Source organism: Pipistrellus kuhlii, unplaced genomic scaffold (assembly GCF_014108245.1).
Source record: "Pipistrellus kuhlii isolate mPipKuh1 unplaced genomic scaffold, mPipKuh1.p scaffold_m20_p_1, whole genome shotgun sequence".
Lineage (NCBI taxonomy): Eukaryota > Metazoa > Chordata > Mammalia > Chiroptera > Vespertilionidae > Pipistrellus > Pipistrellus kuhlii.
This window is the reverse complement of record NW_023425404.1, coordinates 117,698,822-117,721,177: the sequence shown is the minus strand read 5'-3', so window position 1 is coordinate 117,721,177 and position 22,356 is coordinate 117,698,822. Positions and strand designations below refer to the sequence as shown.

Sequence of the window (22,356 nt, the reverse complement as noted above, 5' to 3'; positions counted from 1 at the left end):
TAGTGGGGCTTCCTACAAAACATTTTATTAGTATTCTTCAAAATTATCAAGGTCATCAAAAACAAGGAAAATGAGAAACTTTCATATCCTCTTCATAACCAAGAGGAGCCTAAAGAGACATGATTACTAAGTGTAATTTGGAACTCTAGATGGGATCTTAGAACAGAAGAAAGGACATTAGGGAAAAACTGAGAACATTTGAATAAAGTATAAACTTAATAATAATGATTCCATATTGGTTCAGTAGCAGTGACTAATGTACATCCTAAGATATCAATAATGGGGAAAACTTGGGTCAGCGGATTTATAGAATGAGATCAAGTGAGCATTCAAAGAAAGAAAGCCAAAGAGATGAAGAACCAGGGGATTATGATGCCTTATGATAACAAAAGTGAAATTTCAAAAAGGAAGAGTTAAATTTGGAAACATGTGCTAAACAAACTTTGAGGAGAATGAGAGCCACTGGACTTGGCAACATGTAGCTTTTTAGTGTGCGCTTAATACTCCAGTGGAAGCAGAACACACACTGAATAGCAATGGAATGAGTCGGTAGGGAGGAAATAGAAACAACAAGGTGAACTATTCTTATAATATGCTGAATAGGAGGAAAAGAAATAAGGATTGATTTTTGGAGAGGGAGCAACTTAAGTACCTGGATGCTTATAAGGCTGAGGAGGGGGTCCAGTGGAAATGGGGAGCTAGAGCAGGGACAGCTGACAGGGCAAGTGCCAGAGGCAGTAGAGGAGAAGTGATCCAAAGCACAATGGTGTCAGGTTTAGAGAGATCAGGAATAGGTTTTAAGTGGAGAGATAGAAGAAGTGATGAATAAAGATGGGGCCATTATGAAATGTAAAAAGGATAGTTGAGAATAATCAGGAACAAGGGAGAATGCAGAAGGCAAGTGAGAAAGGGATATGAAGCAAATACATCACCTGGCCAAATTCTTAGTATAACTAAGGGTATGGGTGGCAGTAGAATGCAGAATAGTGCCCAATCTTTTGACTTCTGGCTCTGTGTAATTTTGAACAACCTACTCAGACAGACTCTTATGGTACATTTCCTCATCTATGAGCAGGATTAGAATTCCTTTCAAAGGCATGTCATGAAAAATCTAGGGTAAACTTAAAATATATATATGTGTGTGTGCCAAATATATTATAATTTTCAAGCTAGCAAATCTCATCTAAGCATCTTCAAATTTTCATAAACTTCACCCAACTATCAAAGATACTCTCTCATTCCATGGCCCTTTTCCTAGCCTCCCACAGGAATTCCTCCAGGGGGTAAATGAGCTTAAGGCGCCGTGAAATTTGACCAGGGACCTGGGAGTAATTCTTCCTACTCCATCTTATGAGTGAGCATCCAAGGTGAGGAGGGACCACAGTGAACCAGTGAGTGGGACAGGAAGGCTTGGGTCTCTGACACTCAGAAATGATTTACTTTCCTTAAACATTTAGGTGGCAGACTGAAATTGCCCAACAAGCTCGCAACCCAAGGTCATCATACTAAACTTCTGTCATTTTAAAGTGAAGACAAAGTGTTCACTTCTTTAAAGGTGTTCACATTTCTTACCTCACCAACATCTATTCTATTGACTGCATCGGTAACTCTCTTTGTCCTATCTCAAATAGGATCCATTGTGTCATCTCCCATATTTTCTCTTCCTTTGTTCCCCACCTGCCAGTGGTTTCCCAGTCATACTGATCATCCCTTCTCTCCTGTCTCTCCAATTTATCTATCCCCTTTGCTCTTTCCCAGTCCAAAGCTTCTCTTAGCTCTCACTCAGACTATTATAATAGCCGATTAATTCCTTCCCCCTCAAACTGTGGTTGGAACAGCAGCAGCAACACCTGGGAGAAATTCAGGTTCTCAGGTCCCACTCCAAATCTGCTGGGTCTGAATTTGCATTTTAATTCAATCTCTATGTAACTCATGTGCACACAAAAGTTTGAGAAGCACTATCCTGATCACCCTACCATTCACCACTTGATGCCCCCAGCTAGCCATCTGTAAATGCAAAAAAAAAAAAAAAAAAAAAAAAACTTAAATAAAAGATCTTAGTACAGCATCCCATAGTCATAAACCTTTAAATGGCTCCCTGGTGCCTCACAGATGACATTCACATGATTTACTCCATGATTTTGTCCTAACCATCTACCATCTAGCTTTTTCTGCTAAATGCCCTAAGTGCTAAGACTCAATGCTGACCTAAATGGAACAGTCAGCTCTCAGTTTCTCATACATACTAGTACACAGTATTTCCCCAACACCTTGTCTCTTTTATGCTGTTCCTTTTCTTCTTCTAATCCATGCCTGGGAAATGCTTTTTATCCCTCCAGACTCTGCTCACAGAGTCGTTATTTTCATAGCTCTCTTTCCACTGTCCTACCCACTATACACAAGTAATTGCTTCTTTCTGGGAGTTCATATCACTTTGCATTTGATTTTTTCTTTCTACCAGTTATCATTTTTCTGCAGTTCATAATGTTAGGGCACTCTTTGAATTTCATTAAGTGGAGAAATTTATGCAGGAAAGAGTTCACTTTACATATAATTTGGTTTGGCTGCAAAATGCTTATATAAAAGTCATAGCTTTGAGACATCTTTATATCATAGTAACTTCATATGTTGTGAAATGGTTTTCTACAATATAATCTTGACATTTTCTTCAGAGAGCCAGTTCTCCGGTTGTAGTTGCCTTTTAAGACCTTCCAAAGACTTTGATCTCCCTAGAGTTTGTTACTCTTATAGTTCAAGAAAAGTAAACTTTGAATGTAATTTAGAGACTTTCTGCCAAAGATGGTCCTTCTTTATATCCTGTCTGCAGTAAGAATGTTCAAGTTGTAAGACTTCTGTCTCATAGTCTAGCTCCTTACAGGAGTCTTCACTGTCTATATCTCCCATTTCTACAGTTTCTTTTTGGACAGGCATAAAAGAATTGTAGGTTTGGAATTTTCTGTGGGCAATAAATGGCAATAACAGATTCTTTATTTAGGTTTAATTCTTCAACCGTTTGAGTAATTGTGCTGAGTAAGAATGAATTTTCCCCTGCTGAGTTAATTTCCACTAAATTATTTGCAACAAGATGATTGGTAGTTATTTCAAGCACTTCTGGGTTTCCAAAGACTGCTGACTAATTTGAAATTGTCAAGTAAAAGTTGTCGAATTTACATTCTCAAAAGATGTGTGAAAACCACCTATGTCTTGGTTAATTGATGTTCTCAAGGTAGATTCTGGTTTTCAAGTATCTTCCAATTTAAATAGATTACCAGTTAATATGTTATCCTGCTTTTGGAGCTGGTGGCTTCACCAACACCAACGCAGACGAATGGAGTGATTCTGCATGTGCAGGGAGGACTCCTGTATTAACTGTGTTTTTCTTTGGCTATTTTGATGCAAATGATCCTTGTGACTTGGCTTTCAGGCACACCTCTGCCTCATACTCTATTTTTTTTCTTCTGACAGTTGTTTTTGGAAGGGTCTTTTTCCTGACTGTCTTCAGGCAAAGAAAATATTGTTGGAATTGCAGTTTGTTTCAAATACCGAATCCCCCATCTGATGTCCAGAGACTCAGGTGTGAAATGGTCGCTACACAGGAATTGGTATTTACTGGGCATCCGTGAATCTCGTTTCATGTTCCTTAATCATTTTTCAAGTCTTTCTTTGTCATGTAGAGAAACGGGTAAACACTCAGCTTCAGGACCTTATTACTCCTTCTTACAGCAAATCGCTCCAGCTTGGCCTGGCGCAGGAGAGAGACCCGCCTGACTCCGCACGGATGGGCCCTCCTCGCTGCTGTTGCCCCAAGTCCAGGCCACGTGCCACCGCGCCTGAGCTCCTTTCCCCCATTTTTCTATCACAATCTCTGATTTGTCATTACCCCTACCTAATGTTTCTTGAAAATTTCTCACTATGATCTTCAAAATTCCTAATTCATTTTTAATATATATATATATTTATTTATTTATTTCAGAGAGGAAGGAAGGGAGAGGGAGAGAGAAATAGAAACATCAATGATTAGAGAGAATCATTGATTGGCTGCCTCCTGCATGATCCCTTCTGGGGATCAAACCCACAACCCGGCATGTGCCCTTGGCCGGAATCGAACCTGGGACCCTTCAGTTCGAGGGACAACACTCTATCCACTGAACCAAACCAGCTAGGGCCCTAATTCATTTCACTATTATATTCATATTTGTTCTTGAGTCTGCTGTCCTGCCTGTTCAATATTTTGAATCTGACTCCTACACAAAGCCAATGGCATCACCCTCTGAGCTTTTATGGTTCCGTAAGGTCAATGAAAACCTTTTATCCACACTTCTGTCCTTTTCATCCTTTCTTCTTCCTGAACTATTTAAGTTTTCTTCTTGAAAGAATTCCTAAAAGTGAAAGTAAAAAATTTAAAGGCAGAAAAGAGTGCATCAACAATAGGCTTTCATGCGATTCCTGTCCCACCATCTCTCTCTGAACTTCGGTCTCCTGCTATGTAAAGTCAGGATGACAATATCTACCTTTCAGTGGTGTAGTGGACATTAAAGGCAGTCTAGACAAAGGATCAGCACACAGGCAAGGCTCAGCTCTCATAGTTACTATTATATAAATCACCCCAGTTGGAGGACCTGAGTTCTCTGACTTCTTCAAAGATAATGATCTGAACTAAACCACAGCATTTCATAAGCATTTTGCAGTGACCCAGATAGTTTAGACACAGCTCTACTTCTCCCCGAGAGAGAACCTCCCACAGCTGGGGGGAAAGCACACTCGTTGCTGAAGATTACGATTCTACATAATGGGAAAGTACTAAACTGGGAATCAGGTTGCCACACAACCTATTTCCTCATCCACAAAAAGTGGAGGTTGACCTAAATGATCTTTAGGGTTTCTCCCACCTCTCAGATCTTAGGATCCTTAAGCGTTATAGTCAGCATGTCCTATGGTATTTTTGCACCAGAAGTACTTGGTTTTCGCTGGTTGGGCTTTCTAAGAAAGTTGGATACTATCTTTGACATCGGAATGGCTTTAAGGGAAGAACCATATCATTTCTTTATTGGGTGCCCTGAACTCTTAATATACTTCTATACCCTTTGTATAAAGCTTAGTAAATTATCATCTAGAACTTTCTGTGCTTAGTGAGTCATCCCCCATTCCTATTCTATAGATCAGGGGAACACAGAACCCGAGGGCCCTATAAGGCCTGCAAAATCATTTGGTCTAGCCCTGTTAAGTAAACTGAAGGTAGGATTTGAAATTTAATAAATTTAGGAGCTTTTTATCATAGCAACATAAACTCATGTTAAATGAATTATATTAACCAAATGTTAATATAATTTTTATATTATATTAACATTTGGTAGATAAAAAGTTCCCCACCCCTACTATAGAGGCACAAAGATGAAGCCATTTACTCAGTTTTGGAAACAGTGATAGTTGGGCTGTGGGTAAACATAACTTGACCTTGATTCACCCACAGAGCAAAGAGTTTTATCACAGACTCTGTCCACATCCTTTTGAAGCCCCATCCTTTTCCTTATTTTTCAAGTTGCTCACACGGACCACAAGGGCCAGACGAGTTCTTTCTCATTTTAAACAACATCAGACCAAACAAACCACCACCACCAACAACAAAACAAGTGTTTTTCTCCCACCCATCTTTCCTCCAGCTAAAAAATTTTCACTGTACCCTCTTAGATACTGAGTAAAATAGCCTGGAAACAAATTGATTTGTAAGCAGGTTGCACTGCACCTGAGGCCCCTGCTCACTGTCTACTGGGGGAGGTAGTCCTTAGGAAGAGGGCAGCTAGAGACAGAGGCTGTGGCAGCCATTGCTTCTCTAAGTGTGTGGTTGTAGCACCAGCAGCATTTGGGAGTTTGTTAGACATTGTCTTAGCCTCCACATTCACCTATCAAATCCAAATGAGCATTTTAACAAGACTCCCCAGGGGCCTTGTGTGCACATTAAAGTTTGAGAAGCATGGCTGTGAACAGCTTAAGCACAGGTCCTACTGGTTGGAGAGAATCCAACTTAGACACCACTCTCCCAGATCAAATGACTTCCAAGTGTTGATATGTCTAGGACACAACAATATCTCAGCACATAACTCGTTTTAGTTATAGTCCCTTTTAAAAACCAAAAGGGTAAAAAAAAATAAAAAAATAAAGGAGTAGGGTTTACATAGGGGGAGTTGGCAAAATAAAATAAGGGGTGTCAGGATTCCAAATCCAGTTAGGAATCCCTGAATTTCTTGTTCCTGTTCTTTTTCCTGTGTGATGGAGACACTTATAGGAAGAAAAGAGAATACATCATTTAGTTACATTTCTCATCTTTTTTTTTTTTTTTTTTTTAACCCAAGCATTAGAAACTGCACATTTCTATTTGGGTGAATAGTGATATGGTCTAATACTTGAAAGGAGAAAGCAGATGTCTGGGAGACAGCAAAGCTGGTTTGAATCCCTAAAGTTGTTTCCGTGTATCATACAAAAGCCTAATCTTTCCCTAGCTAGCGTGGCATGTGAGTGACATGGAGAAGTTGAGTCTCCAGCAATCCATTAGAGGAGGGGGGAAAACAGCAGGAAAAAGAGAAGAGTGTCTGAGGGCTCCTCACTCTTCTCCCCAGACCTGTTTGGTGATACAAGCCAGAGGAAGGTGGCTCAGTTATTGGCGCTAGTGTCAGCTGAAGAAGCCAAAGTGCACTCAGTTATACTTTTGAATGTTATACTTCATTGAGGAGGAGGAGGCAACAGATCCATAAATATCCCAAGGTACAATGTGTCTGTGATAGTATTTTAGAGACAGCAATGGATGTCGGGTGTGAGAAAGGAGTGGAACACATGGATCCTGCCTGTGTCTTCCAAATTACCATTCATAGAAAAAAAGAAGTGAAATAAGATGTGAAACATTTTCAACATCAGAAGAGCTCAGTTTAATGCTCTCTTGGTGGATTCCTAAACCTTTGGGATTTTCAGGATTAGTAACATGTTGGCTGTCTCCTTTTCCCACTGTCCACATAAAAGGTATAAGAGCTAAAAGGTCAGGCCACATCAGTGTACTCCTGCACCTATAGTGGGACTCCCCTACTGGGAGCCCCACTTTCCAAGCTCTGGGAACTTACTTATCACCATCTACAAGGTTAGGAATCTAAAGATTTACTCCAATCCATAGGCAGCAGACACTTTATTTTTTCATGTGTAAAAATGATTTTATTTAAAAAATGTCAATTGTCATGAGACTGCCTCTATTTCTGGAAAGGTCTTGGTATATTTTGAAACAATTTTTCTATCTGACTCAATCCTTGATCCAGTGACAGAATTAAAATTGAATCTGTTTGAATAAACCTGTGTATTTTGTTTTTGTTGTTTTTATTTTATTTTTTGTTTAAAGTATTACACATAGTAGTACATATATCTCCTCCCCACCCCCTTGACCTTCTCCAGCCACCCCTACCCCCTATAGTATGCCCTCATCCCACCCCACCCAGTGTCTTGTGTCCATTGGTTGTGCTTATATGCATGCATACAAGTCCTTCAGTTGATCTCTTCCCCCCCCCCCCTCAACACTCCCCAGCCTTCCCACTGTAATTTGACAGTCTGTTCCATGCTTTACTGCCTCTATCTATCTTTTTGTCCATCAAGTGATAATGTTCTTTATTTTCCATAAGTGAGTGAGATCATGTGGTATTTATCTTTCATTGTCTGGCTTATTTTACTTAGCATAATGTTCTCCAGTTCTATCCTTGCTGCTACAAATGGTAAGAATTCCTCCATTGTGTAGATATATCATAGTTTTCTAATCCACTCATCTGCCAATGGGTATTTGGGCTTTTTCCAAATCTTAGCTATGGTGAATAGTGCTGCTATGAACATAGGGGTGCATATATCCTTTCTAATCGGAATTTCTAGTTTCTTGGGATATATTCCTAGGAGTGGGATTACTGGGTCAAATGGGAGTTGCATTTTTAGTTTTTTGAGGAAACTCCATACTGTTCTCCACAGTGGCTGCACCAGTCTGCATTCCCACCAGCAGTGCACGAAGGTTCCTTTTTCTCCACATCCTCTCTAACACTTGTTGGTTTGTTGATGATTGCCATTCTGACACGTCTGAGATGATACTGCATTGTCGTTTTGATTTGCATCTCTCAGATAATTAGTGACTTTGAGCATGTTTTTATGTCTCTCGGCATTCCTTCTGTCTTCTTTTGAAAAGATTATATTTAGGTCCGTTGCCCACTTTTTTATTGGATCATTTATCTTCCTTTTATTAAGTTGTATAAGTTGCCTATAGATGTGGGAGATTAAACATTTATCAGTGATAACATTTGCAAATATATTCTCCCATACAATGGGCTTTTTATTGTTTTGTTGATTATTTCTTTTGCTGTAAAAAAGCTTTTTATTTTGATGTAGTCCCATTTATTTATTTTCTCTTTAGTTTTCATTGCCTTAGGAGTGGTATAGGCAAAAAAATTGCTTTGGCATATGTCTGAGATTTCGCTCTCTGTGGATTCCTCTAGTATTTTTATGGTCTTATGTTTAAGTCCTTTATCCATTTTGAGTTTAATTTTGTGTATGGTGTAAGTTGGTGGTCTAGTTTCATTTTTTTTTTCATGTATCTGTCCAATTTTCCCATCTCCATTTATTGAAGAGACTATCTTGACTCCATTGTATGTTCATGCCTCCTTTGTCAGTGGTTTGGGTTGATATCTAGGTTCTCTATTTTATTCAATTGGTCTATATGTCTGTTCTTGTGCCAGAACCAGGCTGTTTTGAGAACAGTGGCTTTGTAATACAGCTTGAAATCTGGTATTGAGATCCCACCTACTTTGTTCTTCTTTCTCAGGATTGCTGTGGCTATTTGGGGTCTTTTTTTATTCCTGATGAATTTTTGGAGAGTTCTTTCTAGGTCTATGAAATATGCTGTTGGTATTTTAATGGGGATTGCATTGACTCTATAGATTGCTTAGGGTAGTAATGATGTTGATTCTACCAATCCATGAACATAGTATGTTCTTCCATCTGTTTATGTCTTCCTCTATCTCTTTTTTCAGTGTCCTGTAGTTTCCCACATATAGGTCTTTTACTTCCTTAGTTAATTTTATTCCTAGATATCTTAATTTTTTTGGTGCGATGGTAAATGGGATTGCTTTTTTAGTCTTTGTTTCTGTAAGTTAACTATTGATGTATAGAAATGCCATAGATTTCTTGGTATTAATTTTGTATCCTGCTACATTGCCGAATTCATTTATTAAATCTAATAGTTTTTTTAGGGAGTTTTTTGGGTTTTTTTATGTACAATATCATGTCATCTGCAAATAAGGACAGTTTTACTTCTTCCCCTCCCCCCCCCAATTTGAATGCCTTTTATTTTTCTTCTTGTCTAATCACAATGGCTAATATTTCCAGTATTATGTCGAGAGTGGGCAGCCCTGTCTTGTTCTTGTTCTTGTTCTTGTTCTTAGGGGAAATGGTTTTAGTTTTTGCCCATTTAATATGATGTTGGCTGTGGGTTTGTCATATATGGCTTTTATTATGTTGAGGTATGATCTTTCTATTCCCACCTTGTTGAGAGTTTTTATTAAGGAAAGGTGTTGGATTTTGTCTAATGCTTTTTTCTGGGTCAATTGATATGACTATGTGGTTTTTATCTCTCAATTTGTTTGTGTGATATATCACACTTATTGATTTGAAAATATTGTACCATTCTTGCATCCCTGGAATAAATCCTGCTTGGTCATGGTGTATGATCTTTCTGATGTACCGCTGGAGCCGATTTGCTAGAATTTTATTGAGGATTTTGGCATCTATATTTATGAGGGATATTGGCTTGTAATTCTCTTTCATTGTGTTTTCTTTATCTGGTTTTGGTATTAGAGTTACACTGGCTTCATAGAATGAGCTTGAAAGTATCCTTTCTTCTTGAATTTTTTGGAATAGTCTGAGGAGGATAGGTTTAAGTTCTTCCTTAAATGTTTGGTAAAACTCCCCTGGGACGCCATCTGGCCTTCGGCTTTTGTTTGCTGGAAGCTTTTTGATGATTGCTTCAATTTATTCCATAGTTACTGGCCTATTGAGGCTTTTAGATTCTTCCTGATTGAGTTTTGGAAGGTTGTATTTTTCTCAGAATATGTCCATTTCCTCTGGGTTGTCCAGGATATTGGAATAGAGTTGTTCATTGTATTTTTTTTTTTTTTAACAATCCTTTGTATTTCTGTGGGGTCTGTTGTTATTTTTCCTCTTTCACTTCTTATTTTATTTATTTGGGTCCTCTCTCTTTGCTTCTTGGTGAGCCTGGCTAGAGGTTCATCAATCTTGTTTATCCTTTCAAAGAACCAGCTCTTGCTTTTGTTGATCTTTTGTGTTGTTGGTTTTTGGTCTCTTTGTCGTTTATCTCCATGCTGATCTTTATTATTTCCTTCCTTCTGCTTACACAGAGCTTTTCTTGTTGCTCTTTTTCTAACTCTTTGAGATGTAGGGTTAGGTAATTTATTACCATTGTTTCTTGTGTTGTTGTTTTTTCCCCAATAGACTTGTAGAGCTATGAACTTCCCTCTCAAGACTGCTATTTGCTATGTCACATAGATTTTTTTATTGTTGTGTTTTCATTGTCGTTTGTTGCCATGATGTTTTTATTTTTATTTTTTTTATTTTTTATTTTTACATATTTTATTGATTTTTTTTGCCCCCCTCCCTCCCTCCCACACATCCCCTCCCTCCCCAGAGTTTTATGTCCATTGGTTGTACTTATATGCATGTATACAAGTCCTTCGGTTGATCTATTATCTCCCCCAAATCCTCCTCCCTTCTTTGCTGTAATTTGACAATCTGCTTGTTGCTTTACTGTCTCTATATCTATCTTTTGGTTCATCAGTTTATAATGATCTTTATTATCCACAAATGAGTGGAGTCATGTGGTGTTTCTCTTTCACTGATTGGCTTATTTCACTCAGCATGATGTTCTCCAATTCCATCCAGGTTGCTGCAAATGATGAGAATTCCTTCTTTTTTATGGCAGCATAGTATTCCATTGTGTAGATGTACCATAGTTTTTAGATCCAATCATCTGCTGACAGGCACCTAGGCTGTTTCCAAATTCTGGCTATTGTAGATTGTGCTGCTATGAACATAGGGGTGCATATATCCTTTCTGATTGGTGTTTCTAGTTTCTTGGGATATATTCCTAGGAGTGGGATTACTGGGTCAAATGGGAGTTCCATTTTCAGTTTTTTGAGGAAACTCCACACTGTTCTCCGCCATGATGTTTTTTATTTCTTCTTTGATCTCTCTGGTAGCCAAGTCATTGTTTAATAGTATGCTATTTAGTCTCCATGTGTTTGATTTTTTTTGGATTTTTTTTTTTATAAATATTTTATTGATTTTGTACAGAGAGGAAGGGAGAGAGATAGAGAGTTAGAAACATCGATGAGAGAGAGTCATCAATCAGCTGCCTCTTGCACACCCCCTACTGGGGATATGCCTGCAACCAAGGTACATGCCCTTGACCGGAATCGAACCCGGGACCTTTCAGTCCCCAAGCCGACGCTCTGTCCATTGAGCCAAACCGGTCTTGGCTTTTTTTTATTTCCAAAAAGAAGAAATAGGAAGGAAAGGAGGAACACAGGGATAAAGAATAAAAGTTGATTTCCAGTTTTATGCCACTGTGATCTAAGAAGATGCTTGATATGATTTCTATCTTCTTGAATCTGAAGAGACTTTGCCTGTGACCCAATATATGGTTTATCTTTGAAGGTGACCCATGTGCACTTAAGAAGAATGTATATTTTGTGGCTTTGGGATAAAATGTTCTGAAGATGTCAATTCATTCCACCTGATCTAGTGAGTCATTTAGGATTGATGTTTCTTTGCTAATTTTTTGTTTAGAGAATTTGTCCAATAGTGATAGTTGGTGTGTTAAAGTCCCCTACTATGATTGTATTGCTGTCAATCTCTCCCTTGATATCCTCCAGAAGATTTTTTTTAATGTATTTGTGCTCCTGTATTAGGTGTGTATATATTTACCAGAGTTATTTCTTCTTGTTGGATTGCTCCCTTTAGTATTATGAAGTGTCCTTCCTTATCTCTTTTTATGTCCTTCATTTTGAGATCTAATTTGTCAGATATAAGTATGGCTACCCCAGCTTTTTTTTATTTCCATTCGCCTGAAAAACCTTTTTACATCCCTTTATCCTCAGTCTATGTGCGTCTTTCTTTCTGAGATGGGTTTCCTGTAGACAGCAGATATATGGGTCATGTTTTCTTATCCACTCAGTTACCCTATGTCTTTTGAATGGGGCACTTAATCCATTTACATTTAAAGTTATTATTGATGGGTACTTGTTTGTCACCATTTTTATTCTTTATCCCTGTGTTCCTCCTTTCCTTCCTATTTCTTCTTTTTACAGCAAACTCTTTAGCATTTATTTCATTGCTGGTTTGGTGGTAATAAACTCCTTTAGTCCTTTTCATCCTCAATTTTGATTGATAGCCTTGCTGGGTACAGTATTTTTGGATTCAGATCCTTCCTTGGCATGAGTTTGAATATTTCATTCCAGTCCCTTCTGGCCTGATGTGTTTTTGTTGAGAAATCAGTTGCTAGTCTGATGGGAGATCCTTTGTAGGTATCTTTCCATCTCTTTCTGGCCACTTTTAAGATTTTTACTTTGTCATTGGTGTTTGCCAATTTAATTTTAATGTGCCTTGGCATTGGTCATTTTGTTTGGGATTCTGAGAGCTTCTTGGATTTGTATGAGTTTTTTCTTCCCTATATCAGAGAAGTTTTCTGTAATTATTTCTTTAAACAGGTTTTTTATTCCTTGCTCAGTTTCCTTTCCTTTTGGCACCTCTATTATGTGGATGTTGTTTCATTTTGTGTTGTCTCAAAGTTCTCTTAGGCTCTCCTCCTGCTTTTTAATTTAATACCCTGCTTGGGTATTTTTTTCTTACCATATCTTCTAGCTCACTGATGCTGTGCTCTGCTTCTTCTAGTCTACTGTTGATGCTTTCTGTTGAGTTCTTTATAGCAGTGATGTCATTTTTCATTTCTTCTTGGTTCTTACACATATTGTTGAATTTGTCTTTTATTATTTTCATCCACCTTATGACCATTTCTCTGAATTCTTTCTCTGACAGGTTGCTTGCCTCCATTTTGTTTACTTCCTTTTCTGGTGATGCCTGCTTTTCTTTCATATGTGAGCTGTTTCTTTGTCTCCCTGTGATCTCTCTTGTTCGGCTGTCCGGTTATGTAGTTCTCTCTCCTGCATTGATTTAAAGGCACAAAATACAACACAAGGCACAACACACAAGGAACTGAACACAAATTTAATAAAGGGGATCATAAGAGAAAAGAGATTTAGGGGATAAGAAATAAAGAAGAAGAGAAGAGACAAGAAGAAAAGAGAAGAGAGAGAAGTGCACAAAAGAAATTGGGAAAAGAAAAAAAAGTAAGAGAGAAAAGAAAGGAATAAAAAAGAATAGGGGGAAAAACTATTTATATGGGGAGAAAACTCCAATAGAACAGCCACTAATCCCAACAAATGCCAGCAACAAATACCTAGAGATGAATGCAAACTATAAACAACTAATATCAAGTGAAGTGAGGGAAACAGAAGCAAAAAGCAAACAAAAACAAAACAAAAGAAAAAGAAAAAGTGAAACAATCTCACAAACAAGCATAAAAAAAAACAATGAAATCAACAACCAGGCAAACAACAACAAAAGGACAAAGAGAAAAAACAATTTCTTGAATAGCTGAAACAGAGAAGAGAGAGATGTGTATGTACTTAGAGCAGGGGATTGGAAATTAGATATATAAGTAGGGTGAAATTTTAACAAGGGGTAAAAAAAAAAGGAATAGGGAAAATCTAAAGCAGAAATAAAGAAAGAGAAACAGGACAACAAAAGGGGAAAAGTGAGGAAAAGAGTGTTGGTATAAAGGTAAAGTTGAGGTAGACTAAAAAAAATGCTAAAGGAAAGATGAAAATAGAATGTAGAACTTTGCCGTAACCGGTTTGGCTCAGTGGATAGAGCGTTGGCCTGCAGACTGAAAAGTCCCAGGTTTTATTCCGGTCAAGGGCATGTACCTTGGTTGCAGGCACATCCTCAGTAGGGGGTGTGCAAGAGGCAGCTGATTGATGATTCTCTCTCATCGATGTTTCTAACTCTCTATCCCTCTCTCTTCCCCCTGTAAAAAAATCAATAAAATATATTTTTAAAAAAGAGAAAAGAATGTAGAATCTTGATTCCAAAATAAAATAAAGAGAAAATGACATTTAAAAAGGTAAAATACTAGTAGTAATAATACTGATTAAAAATAAAAATGTAATAATTAAAAAGATAAAATCAAGTGAGGCAAAAAGAAAAAATTAGTTTTTTAAGTAAAAGGTGAAAAAGAAAAGTGCAGTAGTGAAGGTCATACTGTTCTGTTTGGAACACCTGTTTCCTAGTCAGGTCAGTATTGAAGATCCCTGAATTCCACTGCTCCTCAGTGTTGTAGGCCACAGTTCTGATTTTCAAGCAGGCAGTAAGTACTTTGTTTCTTATACTCCTTTATTTGTGTTTACACAAGAGTCAATTTGTGATTCAGCCCCTGGGTGGCAGTGTTTCTGGATTGAGCTCGGTTCTATAGGTCCTCCCTTGCTTGTGTTTAGATTTTGTTTTCCCTGTGGCTCTTAATGGGGCGGGGGGGTGGGGGGGCTGCTCTAGAGGTGGTTCTCTGATCGTTATTCCCCACTTTGATATCCAGGTTCCACAAAAACAAGTTTCCCCTGCAGTCTCTTACCCAATTGGGCGATCCTATGTATTAGGCTTAGTAATCAAAAGCAAGGATTTAAAGAAGAAAAAAAGAGAGAGACAGAGAGAGAAAAGAGCCAGAGTAAGTGTGCGAACTCCGGGACTGCACGCAGTCTGTGCAGTCTTTTTTCCCCTTGGGTCTAAGCAGTCGGCACATTCTTAGACATTTTAGGCTGCCCTTTTGCGCCCAGTTCAGCTATGGGTTGTTTCTTAGATTTCCCTTCTGTTAGCAGCCCCGAGGATCCCTTTCCACATTGATGGATCACACAAGCCCAATGGGCGTGGACTTTTCTAGGTGGAGATTTCCCCAGATCCTCCAGCTCCCCCAGTGCACTTTTCTCTCACCTGCCCGGACCACAGACCTTACTTTATCCCAGGCGAAATCTGACCTTTGTGAGAGGGCGAGAGCTCCTCCAAATCAGTGTGCTCGTGCCACTTGGGAACCCATGCTCCTGGGCTCGCAGCTGTTCAGTGGGTGCCGTTGTTGTAAATTCCCAGGATTTTCAGGCTTCAAACAACATCCTCGCTCCCATTCAAGATGGCGCAGTCTCCAAACAAACAAATTAGTAAAATAATTATGATAACACCCACTTTATGGAAAAGGAAGCCACATCTTAGGTAGGTAAAAATAATAAAGTTATATAACTAGTTAACTGGCAGAGCTAGAATTAAGAAAATCACCTTTCTCCCCTTTCTTGCCTTATTATGATTGTTATTATGATTAGCAGGATGTATTGAGTGCTTATGATACATGTTCCTCTATAACTGTTGGCCCACTGAGCCAAAGAGATTGCTTTTGTTTAGTCCTTTCTTGCTTAGCGTTGGGGCAAGCTCTCCACATTCTTCTCACCTTCTGTTCTTGAAGGTAATAGTATCCTAAGTCTTAGATGGGAGTGATATCTAAAATGACAAGACGCTGGTGAGCAGAATGTGCGGGCACAGGGAACCTTCACTACAATCTGAGATATTAATAAGCAATTGGCAGATCATCCTCTACCAGCAACTAGTGCAGCAACCAGCCCAGATTAGCTGGCTGTGATAGAGTCCTCTTTCCTGTGATCCTTCTTATCCACTCTTTTATCCAATGTGTGGCTTCTTCCTAAAAATCTAGTTTCTTAAAAGGGGAACTGGTACATCTTTCTAATTAGACCAATGCCTTTCCCCCTTTATAGTTGAGCGTTTGGTCACTACATCAAGGGTCTTTAGTGGGAAATCAAGGTCCATTTTTTGAGCAGACTGAGGGGCAGGTCTTTGCAGTATGAAAAGGAATTTGGAAAACTAACAGATGGGTAGATGAATGAGAAATTCACACCTCCTACTAGCCAGCCATTGAGGGAAGCATTTTAAATTTCTATATTTTTAGTGATGCAGAATCATTAATTACAGAAAGTCAGACAATCTTGAAAAGTTCTTTTCTCACACATACATTTTGTATTTTAACTAAATTTACATGGCTTTCCTCTCTTCTTTTCCTCATATCCCTTGGTCTTCCTCTCTCTACTTGCTCAGCATCAGGCATATTCAGAATAAAACATCATTCATTTACTTTATTTTTTTATTTTTTATTAGGGTATTATATGTGTACATATCTTACCATTGCCCCCCTCACTCCCATACATGCCCTCACTCCCCAGAGTTTTGTGTCCATTTATTATGCTTATATGTATGCATACAAGTCCTTCAGTTGATCTCTTATCTCTTCAACCTCTCCCTAACCTGTAATTTGACAGTCTGTTTGTTGCTTTATTGTCTCTATATCTATCTTTTTGTTCATCAGTTTATAATGTTCTTTATTATTCATAAATGAGTGAGATCATGTGGTGTTTTTCTTTTATTGACTGGCTTATTTCACTTAGCATAATGTTCTCCAATTCCATCCAGGTTATTGCCAATGATAAGAATTCCTTCTTTTTATGACAGCATAGTATTCCATTGTGTAGATGTACCACAGTTCTCATTCATTCACTTTAAAATATATTGTAGTTTATATTTTAATTTGGTTTAAATTAAATTTTGAACTGTTTCTCATACAAAAGTTTCTAAAGAACAAAGACAACAGACTTAGTTTCTTTCTAGGAAAAAGTGGGGTATATATAAATCCTTTAAATAAAATGCAGATATGTGTGATTAAATCACTGCATGATTAAATATGTGAATTTTTGATTTGGACCCTCCTGAACTGGTAATATGCTTCTTTTCCTTCACAGAGTTTTGTATTCTCAGCCCACCAAATCTCACACATGCCACATTCAAAGCCATCACCTATGAAATCGGCACCCTGTTAAACTGTGACTGCAAGAATGGTTTCCGCAGAAGCAGAGGGTCGCTCTTTATGAATTGTACAGGAAATGCTGACCCCTCTGCCTGGAAAAACCAATGTCAGTGCAACATGAATTGTAAGTGTTTCCTTTTGTAACTGCCAAGGGGAAGAGAAGAGCTGGCGAGGCAGAGCTTCAGCTTTTGCTCACTCGGTCCTACCGACAAAAATTGTCCAGTCTGAACTAGATGGGAATTAATTTTACTGGTTTCTGGAATATTCATCCACTAAACCACATGTGTCAAACACAAGGCCTGTGGGCCAAATCCGTCCCACCAGGCCTTGCAATGTGGCCCTCACCGCGCTGTCATCACTGCACTCCGCTGCGTTTCTATCACAATGACAGTTTATGACTGTTCAGTAAACCATTCGGCCCGCGATTTAGGCTGGATTTTAGATTTTGGCCCCTTCTCTGATTGAGTTCGACACCCCTACACTAAACAAATATTTAAGGAGTGTCTTCTAGGTCCAAGTACTGGTCTAGGCATGCAGGACACTCAGCACTCAAGAAACTTATATTTCAGGGTCAGGAAGAAAACAGACATTCCACTAGTGATTACTGAACAATTAAAAAATAATTCTAGTTCACAACAATGTGAATATACCGAATGCCACCGAACCGTACTCTTAAAATGACTGATATGGCAAATGTTGTCATGGCTATGCTGAAGGCCATTGTCATTACACACATGAATACTGACAGGCCTGCTGTCCTGGGCTTGACGTAGCAGGGCCCATTAAGAGCACCCCAAGGGCAGGGCTCATGTGTGGCACATCTTTGTAAGGGCAGCACTTTGATATTTCCAGGTGCACTGCAAGCACTAGAAAGACACTTTCTGAGTAAGTGAATACACGAAGAATGTTTACTATTATAAACATTTGTGAGGTTGTTTGCTTCTTTCCATTCATATTCTCTAGCCCACAGGAAGAAACAAAAACAAGCTACTCCTAAACCTAAAGAACCGAAGGAAAGAAAAAACACAGAAATGCAAAGCCAAACACGGCCCACAGACCAAGTTAACCTTCAAGGTAAAAGGGGAATCTGAACAACACTTATCTGAGTACTAGGAGCCAGCCCTTCTCTTGCAGCTATATGATGTGGTCCCCAAAGGAAGAAAGTCTGTCCCATTATCCTCTCCCCTAAGGATATCATGTCAACAATAGCATTTGCAGGCTCTAGGCTCAGCATTTCAAGTCACTCTCATAGAAGTCACCCTGGCCTTGGGGGTTCTTCCTGGTTTGAGAGCTGGCTGAATAAAATTCAATTCAATTCAATTCAAAAAGCATGTGTTGGGTCTAATGGTGCCATGCACTGCCAACAGAGATATAAACATGAGCAGACAATAGCTCCTTCTCTAAAGAAAATACTTTGGTTTTTTTTTTTCCCCCTAAGTAGAAGATAATAAATTGCCAGCAAAGCAATTTATTTCCAGATGCTTCTTAGGAGGTGTGTGTGTGTGTGTGTGTGTGTGTGTGTGTGTAATGTACTGGGCCATACTGGTGAGTCTTGAAGCTGAAGACAAATACCCTCTGCCCCACTTGGAAGCTTAGTGGTTCTGTCCTGAGCAGTCTGCTCTAACACCTGGCAAATCAGGAGTGAACTTATGTTTTAGTCTCAAAAAAATTCTTTTACAGTTGGTGATATTCATAACTGTCTGAGCCTATTTTTAACTGGGTTTGCTTCTTTTAAAAGAAAACATACTAATTAAGACAATCTGTGAAATAGCCCTTAGCCAAAACCAACTGGTTATCTCTTGAATAAGAACAACAAAATTGACATTTTGAGGAACCTTTCAATAATTGTGGAGGGTATTATGGGAGAAGTAGAGAAAAAAAACAATAACTAAACTTGCTTTGAAATACCATTCCATAAAATATATTAAAAAAAAAAATACCATTCCAGTACAAAGTTGGGTGTGGGGGGAAGGGGTTAGTGAGCACTATAACTACCCAGTTATTGCTGCAACTTTCTGAGATGAATCATATTAATTAAAGTCAAGTCACAATATCAGGAGGAAATAAAACCTATTAGGAAAGCCTGAGCTTTTGACCTATGGTCCCATGCTGATTGTATAATACCCCGTTTCCCCGAAAATAAGACAGTGTCTTATATTAATTTTTGCTCCCAAACATGCATTAGGTCTTATTTTCAGGGTATGTCTTGTTTTTCCATGAAGAAGAATACGGTACACATTTATTGTTAAATGAAAATAAAGGAAATTTATTACCTGTATACGGTACGGTAGTACGGTAGTTGTCAACACAAACCAGACAAACTGTGAATCCTACAGTATCAAGAATTTACTCATTTATTCAATGACAATCATGTCATCATCTTCTGGAACATCATCATAACAATCCAATTCCTGAATTTCCTGGTGAATTTCTTGTGACTCCATTTCTTTCAGAATCAGTGGACCAAATCTCTCATGTTTAGCCTGCGGAGGGGAGCTTATTTTCGGGGGGATACCTTATATTTTACTCAGAAGGAAACCTGTAAGTAGGTCTTATTTTCAGAGGATGTCTTATTTTGGGGGAAACACGGTATTACAAAGAACTTGAACATATTATATAAAATCCCACTTGAACTTCACAACCCGTTGAGTGAAGGAGGAGGAGTATTACTTCAATTTACTGAAGAAATTGAGACATTGAGAAGATAAAAGACTTGGCTATACTCACATAATTTAAGAATAAGACCTTGGGTCTCCTGAATTAGACTAGAAATCTTCCTACTGATTACTTATTTTACACTTGTCGGCATTTATTTGCATCTTCTATTATTTAAAAAGAAGAAGAAGAAGAAGAAGAAGAAGAAGAAGAAGAAGAAGAAGAATCATCATCATCATCATCATACAGGGACATTGTTGCAATGTGAGGTTTTTATCCATTTACACACACACATACACACACACACACACACACACACACTCACACACATACACACACACACATCCAACTTGGTACTGGAATGGTATTTCAAAGCAAGTTTAGTTATTGTTTTTTTTGTCTCTACTTCTCCCATAATACCCTCCACAATTATTGAAAGGTTCCTCAAAATGTCAATTTTGTTGTCCTTACTCAAGAGATAACCAGCTGGTTTTGGCTAAGGGCTATTTTACAGATTGTCTTAATTAGTATGTTTTCTTTTAAAAGAAGCAAACCCAATTAAAAACAGTTATGAATATCACCAACTGTAAAAGAAATTTTTTGAGACTAAAACATGAGTTCAATCATGTTTTGCCAGGTGTTAGAGCAGACTGCTCAGGACAGAACCACTAAGCTTCCGAGTGGGGCAGAGGGGTTATACAGAGTATTGGTAGAGCTTATATTGGGTTTTCAGGCTATGAAAGGCCTGGAAGGTCAGAGAATATGTGTAGCTTCCCATGTCTGAAGGATAGAGGGTACATGTAGTTCCATATGTCCAGATTGGGGATGGACATTGAGATTATATCATAACAGGACACAGTCTTTAAGGTTAAAGGTCAGTCAGGCTTGGGTTTTAGTTTGGGAGTGGAGAGTTACTGAACACAGGGCATTTCCAGAGGCATTCATTGGGCTAACTCAGGGCAAGCTTCAGGTATGGCTTGATCAGAGATCAGGCTCCAATTCTCTGAGATTCTCTCAGCCACTCTCTTCTCAGGCTTTGGCTTTGTCCCCAGTCCTTCTACCATGGTCCCAAGGTGACCATCAGCTACAACCTGGGGCTGTAGCTTCCTCAATCAACAGTGGAGATAAGGGGTGGTTTGTCTTCACTTTTCAGTGACCCAAATTGGGTTAAACCTGCTCAGTTGAGACCATCCTTCCCAGTCCTGTGCACTTACCAAAACTCACTATCGTCACAAGTAATTACTCATGCCTCTGTGTTCCCATAGCAAGGGTCTGTTCCTTAACTATAATGCTCAGCACATTCTGCCTTCACATGTCTTCCTTACCCAATTGACTGACCCCTCCTGCAGGAGTGACTGAGTCTCTGTGCCTTCCCACAAAGTGCTTAGCAAAGTCCTGACACATAGATATTCTCAATACATATTGGTTAAATGAAAGAAAAAGAAATGAACAAACAAACAAACAAACAAACAAACAAAAATAAGAACCAAGGGCTGGTCTCTAGGAAGGGGAGACTTGGACTCACAGTGCTCTCCCCAACTTGCCTTTGGAATTTTCTTTCCCTCTTCCAGGTCATTGCACAGAGCCTCCTCCATGGGAACATGAAGCTTCAGAGAGAATTTATCACTTTGTGGAGGGCCAGACAGTTCACTATGAGTGCGCCCAGGGATTCAGGGCCATCCAGAAAGGTCCTGCCACGAGTACCTGCAAAAAGATCTGTGGGAAGATAAGGTGGACACAGCCCCAGCTCAAGTGCACAAGTGAGAGTGAGAACGATCAGTTTCTAGGTATGGCGGCACCTTCCAGGGTGGAATTCCTGACCTACCAGTTTGGGCAAGTTAATCTCCTTGGGCCTCTATTTTTCCCCATTCTATAAAAAACACTAGGGTAGGTGGGAGAAAGGGGGAGAAATCAACCAAGCAACTTGTGTACATGCAATAAGCCTAATCAATGGACACAGATAACCGGGGGGGGGGGGGGGGGGGGCATGAATTGGGGAAGGGGGTAATAAGGGAATAAGGACACATATAAAAAATAATAATCATTGCCGAAACCGGTTTGGCTCAGTGGATAGAGCGTCGGCCTGCGGACTAAAGGGTCCCAGGTTCGATTCCGATCAAGGGCATGTACCTTGGTTGCAGGCGCATCCCCAGTAGGGGGTGTACAGAGGCAGCTGATCGATGATTCTCTCTCATCAATATTTCTAACTCTCTATCCCTCTCTCTTCCTCTCTGTAAAAAATCAATAAAATATATTTTTAAAAAAATAATAATCATAATAAAAATAAAAATTTTTAAAAAACCACTAGAGAAACTCAAGGTCTCTATCACTTAAGGTCTCCTGTACCCTGAATGGAGATAAGTAGCAGGAGAGGGAGGAGGAGAAAAGATCTTTGGAGTGTTCCAGAGCCCCCAGGTCACTCACGGGTTAATGCCTCCCCTTCCCAGCTGATCCTGAAATCCCACTTCTTCCTCTAAGCTACCATGACTTCCTCTCATTCAAAGGGGAAAGTCAAACCTGCAGCCCACACATTTCTAATTTACTGATTGATGGTGAAAATCCATTATTTGTACGGTGCTACACTGTTGACTTCCCCTTGCATACTTCCCACCTGAGCTTAATAAAAGTCCAAGTGTGCAGAGAAGGGATTT

General features: G+C 39.0%; 1 protein-coding gene and 1 pseudogene across 1 annotated transcript in view; one reads left to right on the top strand and one right to left on the bottom strand.

Annotated features, from left to right (window-relative positions):
* IL2RA (interleukin 2 receptor subunit alpha) overlaps positions 1–22,356 on the top strand; it is a 59,337-nt gene that overhangs the window by 21,876 nt on the left and 15,105 nt on the right. The window contains exons 2-4 of the mRNA XM_045588062.1: positions 16,986–17,174; positions 18,014–18,124; positions 21,277–21,492. Of these exons, the coding sequence (XP_045444018.1) occupies positions 16,986–17,174; positions 18,014–18,124; positions 21,277–21,492 (516 nt within the window). The remainder of the gene's footprint in view (positions 1–16,985; positions 17,175–18,013; positions 18,125–21,276; positions 21,493–22,356) is intronic.
* Positions 2,453–3,734, bottom strand: LOC118732019 (annotated as a pseudogene).